Raw genomic sequence first — 15437 nt, forward strand, 5'->3', positions numbered from 1 at the left:
TGTATTGATGAACAATGAATTAAAATTCTAATGCAGTGCCCATAAGCCAGCTCAGCAGGTAAAAGGTACTTGCCATATGCCTGATGACCTGCCACCTGCATTTGAACCCTGGCTTCCACGTAGTGGAAAGAGAGACCCAGCTCCTGCAAATTGTTCTCTGACCTCCACATATACGGTGCGGCATGTGTGACTCCCACAAAGTAAATAAATAAATGCAAAATAAAGCCCCTCTAGGGCTTAAATATTTATGATATTCTTTTATGTAAATGATTTCACTTGATCTTCAAATGAAATGTTTTGATCTCAAAATCAAGCCCTGTTTGTTATTGGTTCTCCTTTGAAGCTGGGACGCTGAGGTGCAATTGCTCTCCTTGAACCTAGGTTTCTTTACTCAACTTCATCTTGAACAACCCAGAAATTCTTAGTCTAAATCAGATCTGGTAATGTTACTCTTCTGGTATAAGACTTTCAGTGGCTCCCGTGGTTCATAGAGGAAAGGCCAAACATCTCAACAAGAAATTTGTGGACATTTATGGTCTCATGACAGCCAATTGTCATATGCTTTAAATTTTTTTATATTGTGTGTGTGTGTGTGCATGTGTGTGTGTTTACCTGTGGAAGCCACAGGATAACATTCCCTTCCACCAAGTGGGTCCCAGTGTTCAAACCCAAGCCCTCAGGCTTTGTGAGATTGTGCCTTTATCTTTTGAGCTATCTCATTGGCCCTCAACTGCTTTTTAACATCTAAACTTTATCTCCTCATTATTCTTTAAATTGTCTTTCATGTATCAGTGCTTTAAATAAGAGGATTTGTGTGTGTGTGTGTGTGTGTGTGTGTGTGTATTTTTCTTGAGGGAGAAAGGGAAGAAGGAAGGGAGGGAAGTATTGTTGAGATGCTCATATTTAAACCCATTAAATCTTCCTACCCCCATTTCCCTGAAGATGAAAATGACGTCACTCTCCAAACTCTGTTATCTCTCAGGGGGATACTTGTGAGGTGGCCAGGTCCAGCTCCCTAGGACTTTATACTAGACCTGTGTCTATTGCCGTTTCTAATAGAACTTGATCTCTGTAGCTAAGACTGGAAGCTTTTTGTGGGCAGAAATAGAGAAGGCATGGTCTTTGGGCTAAAGCCATTGCTAGGGTCACTAGATAGGTTTCTGGGCAAGGGAGTTTCAAGGACCACAGGATCCATCTATTCATCTGTCCTTCTACCCTCCACATATACTTCAAACACTCATCCATATCATTTTATCTTCCATTCATCTATCACTAATTTTCCATTCACCTATCACTAATTTTCCATTCACCTATCACTAATTTTCCATTCACCTATCACTAATTTTCCATTCATCACTAATTTTCAACCTTTAGCTCTGTATCCACCCTCCCTCCTTCCATTCGTCTTTGCATTCTCCCGTCTCCCATCTGCTAGACACATTTTCTGTGTTTTTACCGCTCATTGAGAATGCAGAGTCACACATTGCTCCTGACCTCAGAGTTCACATTGCATAGGAAGGTAGACACACTAGCACCACATTATTTCCTAGGTCAATAAGATCAGCTGTCTAGAGGGTCAGCTGGCTGGTGCTACACGTGGTGCTACAAGTTCTTAGCTCTGCCAGGGCATGGTTAGTTGGGGACTAATCCATGGTCACACATCAAACTGGTGGCTGCACATATAAGAGATGGGACTATGTGGTTAGAACAGAGTGGGAGTTTGCTGTATTCTCGTTCTCTGGGGCAGCTAAGACTTTTACAGCATCTACACCCTCCTCTCCTTCTTTCCCACCTCCTTGTCCTAAGACTTGGGCTGGCAGCAGTTTGCTTGGTCTGGTCTCCTCTGCTGTGATCCTTTAACAGGGTGAGGCATACCTGGCGTGAGCGATTGCTGCCACCCACTCGTCACAGTCCTTTGCATCCTCAGTCCTCAGCTCCAGCGCCTTCTGGTTCTCATGGGTGAAGTTCACTGTGAAGTAATGCTGCGCCGAGAAGAAGACACAGACACCACAGTCATCAGGAAGTCCACAAACCCCACACCCTCCCTGCCATAGTGCTGAATGCCTGCCGCCTCTGGAGCGGGGCCCAGATGCATTCTTTGTGGTCACTGGAACACCATTCTGTTGAGTAGTTTTGAGTGCTCAATCAGAAAGGCTTTTGTGTGATGTAACAAAGCCTATGCTTAGGATGTGATGAGGAGGCAAACCCCACACAGCCTTATTTGCCAACCAATTACAAAAAATAAAAAAATAAAAAGCCAGTTTGAAGCCATCAGGTACTCTGGAAAGACAGCAGTCAGGAAAACACACCAAGAGAACATCGCTGTGGGGGACTAGGTACCAGTTCAATGCAGCATGCCTTTAACTACTCCACACAAACTCACTAAGCCCTCGTCCAGATGCTGGGGCGACAAAGCAAATCAATGGTACAGTCACCGGGAAGTCTCATTGTAAGTCTCTTCTATGCTGAGTCCATAGTGGGACTGCCTCCCTGAGGTCTCCGGGAAGCTGCGGAGCCAGGTAAGAGACACACATCTAGATACCCGGCAAAGCTCTCTGAGCCACACTTGGCACCGTGTAAGGATGACATGAGCATGCGCAGTAATTAATGCCCTATGACCGCTGCCGTGCCAGAGGTGAGAGGGGCTGTGGAACACGGAGGAAGCCACTGATTCCATTTAGGGAGACGAAGAGGAGCTTCTCAGAGGATGCGTCCTGGGTCTTGGTTCTCTTTCAAGTCAACTGGAAGACTGTGGGCAGAAATGTAGGTACCTGGAACTCATGGCTGGTGGGAAGTAGAGAAGATACACCGTGTAGATGGACAGAAGGCGGAGGGGTTCTCATGAGCAGGAGCTCAGGGGCACACAGCACAGGTGAGAGGAAAGGGGTGAGGGTGATGTCCTGGTTTCTGATTTGAGTAACTGAGGTGCCATAGTCAGGAGTCTATGAGTGGCAAGGGGGGGCAGATGAGGAGGAGATGGACATGCAGAATGTGGGGCTCTGGGGACAGTCTTGGGGTCGAGAAAGAAGCCAAAGAGAAGTCATTTAGAGGGAGGGAGAACCCCAAGAGAGGGACCACCTCTTTTGTCTCTTGGAAAGAAGCAGGGTAGCCTGCAAAGAGGGGCCTTCAGCCTGCCCTTTGAAAAGTGTGCCATACAGGTGTCTCTGCTTCTGTGCCTAGGTGTCCAGGTGGCAGGAAGCAGCAACACAAGGTTAAGATATGGAAACTAATTTTAGTAACTGACTTGTACTTTATTTTTAATTGCCATTCTGGCTGATAGACTCGTGTGTGTGCATGTGTGTGTGTGTATGTATGTATGTCTCTTTCTCTGTGTATGTGTGTGTGTGTGTGTTAGGGGGTGGAGGGAAGACTGTTGCAGAGTTAGCGTTATCCCTTGTTTCCTAGGAAACAGATAACTGGGCCTGTAACATGAAATGTCAGCTTTAGTCTCGAACAACTGAAGAAAAAGCTCCAGTGGGCACTGGCCCTGTGGGAAGGAAGCAGGTTAAAAGAGGAGCTGCAGGTGGCCACTTAGCTCCTTCCCTATCTGGGGGAAGGAAAGGAGCCTGTAAGTGTTCATCTTAAATGATCTCGTTTTGTCCCATATTCACCAAGCACTGCAGGCATGATCTGCTTTCCAGATAGAGACCCTGACCCTTGGAGAAGCTGAGCAAGTGGAGAGCAAAGGAGCCAATTGGCATACCTCCTACTTGAGACCTGCTCTTTGTCACTTGGATGTAGATTGCTGGGTGCAAGTTTCCTTTTTCCTCTCCAATATTGGAGCTTCAGAGAAGCACTGACCCCTGGGCCTTAGACTGCTCAAGGTCAGGGTTGGGCCTGAATGATCTGGAGTGTTCTCAGCCTTACCCTGTGCTGGTTCTGAATGAGCAGTAAATGGCTGAAGGAGCGGATGAATGGGGTGATGAGGGCTCTACCCTAGCCTCTGGGGTCTCTGTAAGGCACCAGGAATGCAGTGCCTATTTTTTTCTTTTGACTCACATTAATAGTGACCCGACACAGCTCTCCTGAGCACGTGCTCCATGCCTGTCCCAGTGCTGAGTATAGCAAAGTCCCCCACCCAATAGAGAGGGCAAGACCATAAGCTCGTTGCTTTTGCTTAGCTGGAGTCTGGACCTGATGTTTTAGTTTTATTATCCCCAAGACAGGGCTCCCCCAAACACGCAGAGCCTATGATGGACCCTGAGGGTGACTGGACTTTCTCTGGGCCAGCTGTTTCCCACCTACTCTCTATCCAGGATGGTGATTAGGGAACCTGCTGGGGAAGTGGGTCCTGCTGCTAAAGCAAGAGGAAGGGGAGGTTTTGAGGAGGTGTGAGAACGGCCACAACGATGAATGCTCCTGGGTCTGAGAATGGCGGAAGACAGGGTTTCGAGGAAAGGGGACAGAGACGGGATTCCCTTTTGCAGCTGATTGGAACCCTGAGGTGCCTGAGCTGAGAAAGCCTTAGCTGTTGCTGTCTCTTTCCCCCTACCAATGTCTTATTGAGCAGTTCAGGTGTTTGCCAGCACCGGAAGAGCTGTATATTGTAGAATAAAGCCCACATAAGCTGCCATCTGGGATCCTGTTGCACTCTGCAGCCCCGAGGACAGCCTTGGCCTTCAGGAGAGGTTCCTCGTGAGTAGTTACTCCAGATGGAAGATTCCTCTCGAGAGTCTGCCACAGACATCCAAGGACGGTGGAAATATCTTCCCACACCACAGAATGACTCTTGTGTGAGTATCTTGCTCGAGCTTGGCAAACACCCGGTGCTCACTGCAGAGGTCATGAGTGGTTCTGGTTTAACTGTTTCCCCACCTCCCACGGATGTGAGCCTGAGTCTGTGACCGGTTTAGGTGTCCTGTTATTCTGGGACTTCGGAGAATGAGAACATGGAAGAGTCAGGGTTGGAATAATGTGACCTCACAGCCAGACTGGGTCAAGTAACGCATGCCTCATCTACCTTGGCAAAAGGGGCGGTCCTACCTGGGACAGAGCGTGACAAAGGAAAGGGGGGCAGGCACGTTTAGTCCAGTCTCCTCTGTGTGGGCTTGAAGGAAGAGGGAGACTGCATTTGGAAGAACTTTTTTCAATTTCTTTTTTGTGTGCATGTGTGTACATGTTCATGTGTGTGAATTTGTCTATGTGTTCGCATTTCGTGTGTAGGCCAAATGTTTACATCTCCATCAGTTGTTCTCCATCTTAAGTTTTGAGACAGGTTTACTGAACCTGAAGCCCAGGGATTAATAGTGGTATATTATTTGCATTTTAATAATTAAACCAACCCCCAAAACCAGAAAAACAAAGCAGCCAAGCCACTAGAGAAGTCTTACTTCTACCAAAACTGGGTGACCACAAAACTAAACAGACTAAGTCTCTCTCTTATCTCATTTTATATTTCCTCTAGTGCTGGGATTAAAGGTGTGTGCCTCCCTAGGACTGGATTAAAGGTGTAGGCCACCACCACCCGAATTTGTTTCTGCATGGCTCTTATATAGCCTGGGGTGGCCCTGAACTCGCAGAGATCCAACTGGCTCTGTCTCCCAAATTTCTGGGATTAAAGGTGTGTATCACCATTACCTGACTTATAATGGCTTTAGCTTTGCTTCTGGTCTTCAGTCAAGATTTAATTAAAATACAGATAACATACCACTATAGGGATTGGCTGTGTTGGGTGGCCAGCAAGCCTAAGGGATCTTCCTACCTTCTACCGCCCTAGTGCGAGGGATTAGTCATGGGCCCCCATGCTTAGCTTTTTCGTGTGTCCAAATTCAGGTTCTCATGCTTGCATGGCAAACAATTTACTCACTGATCCACCTTCTCAGCCTCTTTATTTTCTTTTGAAGAAATGGCTATACTCACTTAGGGAGGAGAAACGAAGGAGCAGTTCATAGTCTAACATATTTGAATGACAGCGATGAAGAGCCCAGGGGCCTTGTGTTTTTTGAGAAGTGCTATGCTGGCAAGTCTTACAAGGTAGATCACCTTGAGCGTTGTTCAGTGGGTTTTATCCCTGTTTCTTCATCTATGCAATGGGCATAAAGAGACTCTTTTTCTTTTATAGTTCTCGTAAGGTCCAACAGAGAGAACACTGGTGCCATCACACAAAAAAGTCCCCAGTGTGCGCTTGCTGCTCTTTTGATTTTCTCACTATATTCACAACATCACCCCACCCTGTAATCACCGCCCCCCCTTGTAATCTTGTTGGACAGCACAGCTTCTTGGATGGTATGTTTTGCTGCAGTTGTGGGATAAAAATATGGTTATCCTTCAGGCTCCGTTTCAGTCTAGAATTTGTGGGTAAAGTTTGGGGCAGCATTGAATGTTCAGAATTATGGAGGTTCTCATGGGTGACTAGCAAAATATAAGAACACATTGAAAACCATTCCATGCCTTCCCCATGGGGGAGAAACCCTCATATCTTCTGCTGGTCCCCACCCACTGGAGGGCAGCCTCATCCTTAGGCTGGCTCACACTGCACTCAAAAGGAGACAAGATAAAGGCAGAGGGGATGCTTGCCACAGCAGCTCTGCCTTCAACAGTGGCTCACAGGACTCAGCTAAGTCTGTCTCCTGTCCCTGTGTCCTGGACAGTGAGCAAAGCTTCTGGCTTGGATGAGTCAAAGTTCTGCAAAGATACTCATCTTGATTCTTTGAGCCGGAAAAGACATCACATCTTCTTTCTGTTCTTTCCTTGCCTCTCTGTCTAGGTCTTTTCATCCTCTGAGGGTCTTGGTCCCTGTGCTTCTCTTCACCACCTACTCCTCTTCTCACCCCCTTCCCCTGGCAGGTGGCTCCCAAGGTCAAGGTCCAGATCTATTCCCCACCTCCATCCTAGGATAATCCCTTTTTCCCAAAATTCCTGGTACCGATGTCAATTGTCCACTGCTGAAGTCAGGTGAGAAGGACTTGTGTCCTTGGCAGCTGGGGATGGGTTGGAACTTGGAGTCCCACCTGCTCAGCCTCTCCCTGGCTTCCTGTCCTGCCCAGATGACAGGAAAAGGGGTACACAGGTCAGATGCATTTCCTGGGGGATATGGCATGTGCTAACCTATTGAGTTCTGAGGAAAGTGGAACCACTCGTCTCCAAACAGGCAGGTACAGGCGGCAATCCCTGCAGCTGGGACTCAGTCTGGCTGAGCTGCTCAGAAGGGTTATGTAGCCTTGTTGACCCTAGGAACCCTGGGCTCCTCGCTGGTTGGTAGCAGGGGCGCTTGTTCTGGTCTACTACCCACAGTGGCGTCAGCAGTGAAAGCAATGCTCACACCCTTTCCTATCTGCCGGGGCGATTCTCCATGTATCGGTATATTCACAAACACCCCCAGCAGAAGCTGGAGCACCCCATGGCCACCAGTGACAACAGGCAGGCCATGAGTGCTCCCAGAGAGGTAAGGCATTTCTCCAGATCAGCGCTTTCCAAAGTCCCTAGTGTCAGTACTAAAAACAAAACAACCTTGCATTGTTGAGATCAGGAAGGAGGAATTGAACCTCTGAATTTGGGGAGGTGTTTGGAGCCCCCGCCTGCTCAGTTTATGCCCCTCATGATGGATAAGGTGGCTTCTATGACTCCGTCCCTCATCAATTCTCCTTAACCTGTATGTTTATGGCTTTCTAATTGTTTCTGTTACTGTCTGAGACAGTCTCAACTCATGCTGCACATCAGTGTCATCTGGGAATTTAGTAACAGTGGCACCCCATAAAGGATCCATGACGATAGAGAGGGGGTTGTGTGCATTGGAGAGAGAGAGAGAGAGAGAGAGAGAGAGAGAGAGAGAGAGAGAGAGCGCTCCAGGCACATGATTGCACACAAGACTGTGGAGACAGAATACTCTCACTTGTCTGGAATTCACCAAGTATGCTTGGGTGGCTGGTCTCTGGGCAGGAATTCCCTGTCGCTGTCTCTCCAGCACTGGGATTACGAGCCTCTATCACTATGCTTTTCTAAATGACAGTCGAGGACCAACCTCAGGTCCTCTCAGTGAACTATCACCACAGCCGAGCACGGCATTGTTGAAGGGCTCCTCAGTTGGTTCTTGTGTCTGTCACTCATTAAAACTCCCATGAGAGGAGTGCCGTGCTGGTAGCAAGGGCTCCTCTTCCTGCCATTCTGTCCTCTCAGAGAACATGGCAGTGGCAGTAGGAAGAGGTCCTGGGAGCCAGCGGCAGTGGGAACAGGTACTGGGGGCTCTTAGAGTTTGGAACAGGGCAATGGGAAGGTGGAAACAATGACCTAGGCAGGCATGTTGGATTCTACAGAGGCAGAGGGTCTCAGAGTATGCAGGGAGGAAATGATGCCATTTGGAGGGGTAGGGTAGAGGCAAGGCAAGAAGAACTGGTTCCTCAACCAGGCCTTGGAGACATTGATTTTCTGTGGAGTTCTACTAATTACCACTGTCATGACTGTCCGTGTCTTCTCTTTTGCCTACGCTGTATTGAGTGGGCTCCTGTTCTTTCAGAGAAGTCATTTCTGACTAAGGCACAGCCCTGCAGCCTGGCGCTGTGCCTTGTGTTGGGCATGAAGCTGTCCCTGTTTGCTGAGTGGGTGACCAAACTCATTAGACCAGTTCATTAGTTAATTGGTTAATAGCAAAAGCCTCAAAGCAAGTGCTGCTGAATTTGCCCCTCAGGGGTAGGCAGTGAAGCTGGCAAGATTGACGAGGGGATAGGAGTTTCCTGAAAGAGACTGACATCGCAGGGACAGCAGGAAGGTACTGGGCAGTCCTACGGCCAAAGAATCATTGCTGGAACATATTCAATATAGGACCTTTTTGATTCATTGATTTACTTATTTTTTCATTTAGTTTTTGAACCAGTATCTCGCTATGTAGCCCAGGCTACCTTCACACATGAGATCCTCTTGCCACAGCCCCCAGAGTGCTGGATTTGTGGAACACCAACCCTATCTTTGTTTTATTCTGGAGGAAAGATCTGCTAATGTACTGGAAATCCAGAATTCTGGGGAGTCACCTTGGGGCTGTGGAAGGTGCCAGGCTTCAAATGTATTATTTTCTCATGGGGTCTTCAAATGGCTTGTCACTTCTGTGGGCGGTTTGCTCTTCCCCATGGGCTGGTTGATGCTGTGGTAGAACCAGCTCATCGTGGGCTCAGTGATGTTCTTTAAATCACTGGAACTGTTCACAAGCAGTTAAGTCCTCAGAAAGCACATCTTCCTTCCCCAGTTTGGGGACATTCATTCAGGCACCTTCTATTCGTTTCTTCTCGCTCCCTATCTCTGTCTCAACCTAAGCCTCTAAAACTAAGCTCATTCTGGCTATAGCAGGCCACTTCAGGAGTGTCTCCTGACCTTTTCCCCAGTTTCTACAACAGCGATCATTCACTGACGCACTTCCTCCTAAGCCATCGCTGCCCCAACTTCATCTGTGAGCACAGGGGGAACCTCACCAGTGCCTGGATTTTCATTAAGGACTACTGAGTCCAGGCACAGTCCTCACGGGTTTACTGATGATTTCACACCAGTCTGGACAGACTGCCTGTCCTGTCCACTTCCTCCCCGTCTAACCTGGTATGACTTCATATAGACACGGTTACCAGAGTCAAGTGACTTCTTTCTCCCTGAATTCTCAAATCTGAGTCTTCAGGGTCTTGCTTACTTGACCAGGTGGTTAATATATCGTTAACTGTGGTGGTTAATATATTGTTAACTTGCTGGGATCTAGAATCATCTAGGATACAAATCTCCAGGCACGTCAGGATCTAGACGGTGTTAATTCAGGAGGGAAGATTCATCCTAAATGAGGGCAACACCATTTCTTAAGCTGGGTCCCTGCACTGAATAAAAAGGAGAAAGTCAGCTGGGCATCAACATTCCTCTCTCTCTGCTGTCACCCTGTGACCAGCTGCCTCCTGCCCCTGCCGCCATGCCTTTCCACAGTGATTGGCCACTCTCCACCTGTGAGCAGAAACCAGTCTTTCCCTCCTGAAGTTGCTTTTGTTGGACATTTTGTTACAGCAATGAAGCAAGTGACCGATACAGCTTCCAAGCTAAGTGCCTATTTCTATTGCTGTGAAGAGACACTATGACCATGGCAACTCTCATAAAGGAAAACATTTAATTGGGGTGACTGACTTACAGTTCAGAGGTTCAGCTCACTATCATCATGGTGTCACATGGTAGTGTGCAGGCCGACATGGTGCTGGAGGAGATGCTGAGAGTTCTACATCTTGTAGGCAGCAGGACACAAACTGTGACACTGGGAATAGTTTACAAGTAGGCGACCTCAAAGCCCACCCCCAGCAGTGACACAGTTCCTCTCACAAGGCCACACCTACTCCAACAAGGTTACACCTCTTAATAGTGCCACTCCCTTTGGGGACTATTTTCTTTGAAAACACCACAGTGCCTGCCCCAAGCCTCTGTCTAGATTGCCGGTCTTCTACAGGGTCTAAGGCAGGTATCCATCTGGCCACACACTGGCTGCCAATACTGACTCTCTATATACCTTCTCCCTTACTCACTGACCCTCCCTGTCCTGTCTGTGGGGTGTACCAGATCTCCAGAGCGCTATAGCAGCCTGCCCCGCTCAGCATCCGATCAGCCAAGCTTCCGCCTGCCGAATGACCATATATTCCAGGCTCTGGGATCCCGGGCCACCAACATCGTTCAGTCTGTCACTGCGCCTTACCCAGCCCGACCATCACTTTCCCACCTACTGCTTCTCTAGGTTTTCACTGAATCAGGGCCAAGCTTCTGCCTGAAGTGTCTGCTCTTCACTTTCTGTCAAAGAGAAGAGAATGACCCTCGCCATGGGTATTTATTAGTTGCAGCTATGATTATGATGATATCAAGGGCTTTCAATGACTCAAATAATCCTCAAAGAAGGACCGTCTTAAAAGTCCTTAGCACACCCATATGGTGTATTCTGCATCTGTTAAAAAAAAAAGGAGTTCCATAAAGAACCACCACTATGTAGCGAGAAAAACAAGGTGCGGAACAGTGGTTACAGCCTTTCACAACTGGTCAGGAAGTATGCACACATATATGTAAATGTCTGATCTGTATGCTCTCTGAGAGAATGCATAGGACACTAGTGACAATGGGCACCTCTAGGAAGCTAGAATCAGGTGGGGAGGACCAACTTCACTCTCTGCTTTTTGTCCCGTGAATGTACAGCTGTGGGATTATACTAACTGACTAATTTATAAACAAACCAAGTAGTGGCTCTTTGTGAGCTTCTCCGCCTGTCTGCTCGGTCCCCAGACTTCAGTGCCACTGTGCACAGTCAGGATCCTGAGTGTGGTCTTCACCAAGGGCAGGCAAGAATTGCTGACTGGGACAGAGGCTTAGCTCTTCAGATCATCTTTGCGTCCTGCTGATGATGCTAGGCAAGTCATTCACACTTCTGCTCATTTCAACTAACGAGGCCATCGAGTGTCTCACAACCAATCTGGTTCCTTCTTTGCCCAGGCTGCCAGGGAAGCCCTTTGATACATCTTTCACCTCTCCTCATCTGTGCCCACACAGCGTGGCTCATCAGGAACTCACCCTCTTTCCCCCTCCCAGTTTCCTACAGATCCTGACCAGAGGAAAAGAGATTCTAGGTGGCAAGCAGTATAGCCAGAGGGCAAAGAAGATCTTGGGAGAGCAGACTTGGAACAGGGGAATACTGGTCAGTCTGCAAACACGGCCGGTGGCCAGGTTCTTCCAAACGATTTCGTCAATGTCTGGAGTTTACATAGCAGCCCAGGAAGCATGTAGACAAGCTGACTACATTTTATGCCTGTAGTTGGAAACGTTGAGAGGTTTCTCTGCATTTCTCCAAGGTCTTTGGGAATCCCAGTGAAGGCTGATACAAATCTATCTACTCACTTTTCTTAAAGTAGTGTTGAAAAGGTTTTATTTTAAGACACGCGTTGGATTTTCCAATGTGAAGAAAGACAAAGGTCAACTGGGAGACGTCTTCTAGAAAACGATTATATCATTTTGCGGAGAGAAGATATTGCCTTAGCCCGAGAGTTAGTAAAACCTGTTCTCAAAGGCAGACATCTCTGAACTTAACAGCCAGTCTGGATGTCCGATCAGTCTAGGAGGTCTGGTTCAAGTTCTGAGCTGGGCATGTGGCCTCGAGAACTCAGAGCCAGCCAGCACAGCACGGACTCCACAGGTGGTCTTTCTGCACTGAGCCACGAATTTAGGCAGTGTGTCACAGGGTAGGGTGAGAATAAAGGGGAGCCTCAGTGTTCCCCGGATTCTAGCCTTTGCCAATGCTCACTTCTGGTGGTGTAGAGTTAGGGACCAAACAGCGGACCTTGAGCAATTGCCTTCCCCTTTCAGGGACAGCTTATTAAGAATTTCAGGAGCTCCCAGGGTCACAGGTCTGTGTTAACTTACTTCACCTGACCCAGCCTCGGGTGTCCTGGGTTACTAATTCACTGAGGAAAAGTTTGGTTGTCAAAAAAAAAAAAAAGCAAGCGTGGAAGAGGTAGCTACTACAATGCACTGGCTATACCTTCCAGGCTTTTCCATAGCTTCCTATGCTGTGCCCAGCTTAACACAGAGATGGGGACACTGAGGCCCAGAGAGCTTAAAACTCATCCTAAGCTAGGGGGTGACAGAAACAGAGCCTATAGCTAGGCCGAGAGTCCCTAATGCTAGCTCTCCTGAGATGCTGGGAACTCCTCCATGTTCAAGGCTGGATCAGGAAATTAAGGCTTCGTGTTTGAGGGACTATGAATTCCCCTCTGGGGAAAAGATGTGGGGGTGTCTGGGCCTCCCTGATGTTTCCTGCTTGGTAAGGGCCCTCATGGGAGCATTTGAACATCGGCAGTGTTCTGGGCCTCCGTCACGTTCACAAGTCACTGGGGCGCCTGCACATACATTGGGGACTGCGTTGTGTTCTTGGCTGTGTGTACACCACACCAGTTCCAGGCTCCTACAATTCCAGTGAGTCAGGACTGTGGGGCGTGGATGCCTGCCTCGTGTTTTCCCTTGATCATGGCACAGCTGCAAGGTTCCCACCCAAGCGGAAAGCAAAGCCTCCTTCACAAAAGTCACTGGAGTGGCCATGATAATACTTTTACTTCTCTCTCTCTCTCTCTCTCTCTCTCTCTCTCTCTCTCTCTCTCTCTCTTTCTCTCTCTCTCTCTCTGTGTGTGTGTGTGTGTCTCCAATAGTTTTGGCTGGTCTCAAACTTGCAGCTAGCCTCCTGTCTCTGCATCTTGAATATTGGGAAGACAGTTATGTACTATCCTGTAGCATATACGATGCTGAGGATCAGCCCAGGGTAGATTAACCAAACCACACCCCCAGCACTGCTGTTAATTCTTTTTTCCTCTCCTTCTATTCTGACAGGCAGAGGGTTCTAGGCGGGTACCCAGTCAGAGTCTCTGTTCTGTGTGTGGCTCCAGATCTCAGCTTTGAGAGTTGGATCTGGGCGCCACCTTCTGTACTCTGCAACTTTGAACAAGAGAAGTAGACGTCGTGGAGCTCCAGTTTTTCCATTTTGAAAATGGCTTAACATGAGCAGTGGTGGAGCACACCTTTAATTCCAGCACCTGGGAGGCAGAGGCAGGTGTTTCTAGATGAGTTCAAGGCCAGCCTGCTCTACAAAGTGAGTCCTAGACCAGCCAGGGCTACATAGTGAAACCCTATCTTGAAAAACAAAACCAAATGAACAAACAAATCAAAAACCAACTCCTCCCACAAAAGGGTTAACAGTGTAACCTTACAAAGCTGCTGAGACCATTAGGGAAGTGTATAGTCACACTCTGGGGCTCAGTGACTAGTACTCATTCTTCTTATTCAGGGTTTTCTGGTAAATTCACCATGCCACAAAACTATATACATTTAAAACTGGGTATGGTGGCTCATGCCTGTAATCCCAGCTACTTGGTACCTGAGGCAGAAACATTCAAAGTTTGAAACCATCCTGGGTAATTTAGCAAAACTGTAAGTGTGTGGGAGGGGGCGGGGGGTTGTATTTAAACAGCAACAATAACAGAGCGGGGTAGATGTGCGGCTCAGTGGGAGAGCACTTGTCGGGCATCCTCAAGGGACTTGGTTCAATTCCTGCTACTGAAAATAAAGAGAAAGTAAAAGTGCAGACATTTTCATCTGCATTTAGAACATGCCGGAGCTGAGCTGAAGGCCATTTGATAATAACTTGTAGTGAAGGTCAAACGTTTTAAAGCATTAATATAGATGTTTTTTTTAATGCGGAAGCCCAATTAATATATAAAACAGTTAAGAGCAGACCGCTTTGACTGATGTTAGGGTGTGACCCCCCAGGGTTCCTCAGAATGAGGGAGAAGAACAACAGACGAGGAGCCAAATGATCAATCTGTAAGGATGGTGGGCAGGAAGCTTCAAGTCTGCCCTGTCACACGGCTGTGGCAACTCCTCTGGGCTTCCCATCCTTGTCTGAAGCTGGAACAACAGTGCCTGGCTGGCCGTCTCAGCTCACACCCTGCGCTGCTGGCTGTTCTCAGAACACACCAGGAAGAGGCTAACAAGTCATGCCAACTGACCCTAAGGGACCACACAGGGTCTACCCAGCTGGCACAGTCTTCTGTCCTCCCCTACTGTGCATCTTCCCAGGACAGGGAGGCCACCTGCCAAGCATCTGACCATGGCTTTTCATTGTGTCCATCTGTTTATGCACATATTCCTGCTTTTGTCCATTAGGCACAAGGGTCACAGTCTCTATAAGCATCCTCTTCACAACTGACCAAATCCCTTTCCTGTCCCCCAGCTTCTCCTACTTGACCTCCTGAGACAGCACCATTTCTCACTGTCATGAGTCTGATCCCCCCTTAGTTGGCTGTTGGCTCATAACCACTGTCCTCGGGCATAATGTGGACATCATATTTTATCTCCACCTCTCCATTTCATCCAGTTCCTGCCGGTCCTCAACTAGGATCTCTTGATAAAGTCTATCACAGACTTTCTCTCTCTGTTGCTCTCTATCTTCCTTCCTTCCCCCTTCTCCTTCCTTCCTTCCCTCCCTCCCTCCCTCCCTCCCTCCCTCCCTCCCTCCCTCCCTCCCTCCCTCCCTCCAGCGCTCCACAGCTGTGACCTGGGTACTTAGTTGTGTAATTCCTGTCTCAGCTGTCTGGCACTACCCTGACATCTGGATTTAGTGGGGAAAACGTCCATCTCCAAGCTACCAGATGGGTATAGGAAGTAATCATGAACTGTAGTTGCAGATATAAATGGAGAAGCTAGACACACCACCATGGCTGGAGCTGGGGCTGTGCTGGCTCCTGGGTAGGGTAGAGGGGTCTTCTCTTCTGAGAGGTCACTTTCAGGCTAAGACCTGCGAGGGGACTGGAGGCCACATCCCACAGGTGTGGGATGCGGTGAAAGTCACTATGTCAGAGGGAAAAGCTGCACCTTGAGAGCAGGAAGAGGGCTGTAGAGGATGAGGAGTTGTGACCTGAGCAAGAAAGAGAGAGAGAAGGGGTGGCGGGGATGGATTAGAGGAG

The 15437-nt window shown here is 48.3% G+C and overlaps 1 protein-coding gene across 2 annotated transcripts in view; it reads right to left on the reverse strand.

Moving 5' to 3' along the window:
* Positions 1-15437, reverse strand: part of Rasgrf1 (Ras protein specific guanine nucleotide releasing factor 1) — a 110000-nt gene that overhangs the window by 89348 nt on the left and 5215 nt on the right. For both annotated transcript variants that reach the window (XM_075965023.1, XM_075965021.1), the window contains exon 2: positions 1876-1982. In XM_075965023.1, the coding sequence (XP_075821138.1) occupies positions 1876-1982 (107 nt within the window). The remainder of the gene's footprint in view (positions 1-1875; positions 1983-15437) is intronic.

The sequence above is a fragment of the Microtus pennsylvanicus genome, chromosome 3 (assembly GCF_037038515.1).
Source record: "Microtus pennsylvanicus isolate mMicPen1 chromosome 3, mMicPen1.hap1, whole genome shotgun sequence".
Classification (NCBI taxonomy): domain Eukaryota; kingdom Metazoa; phylum Chordata; class Mammalia; order Rodentia; family Cricetidae; genus Microtus; species Microtus pennsylvanicus.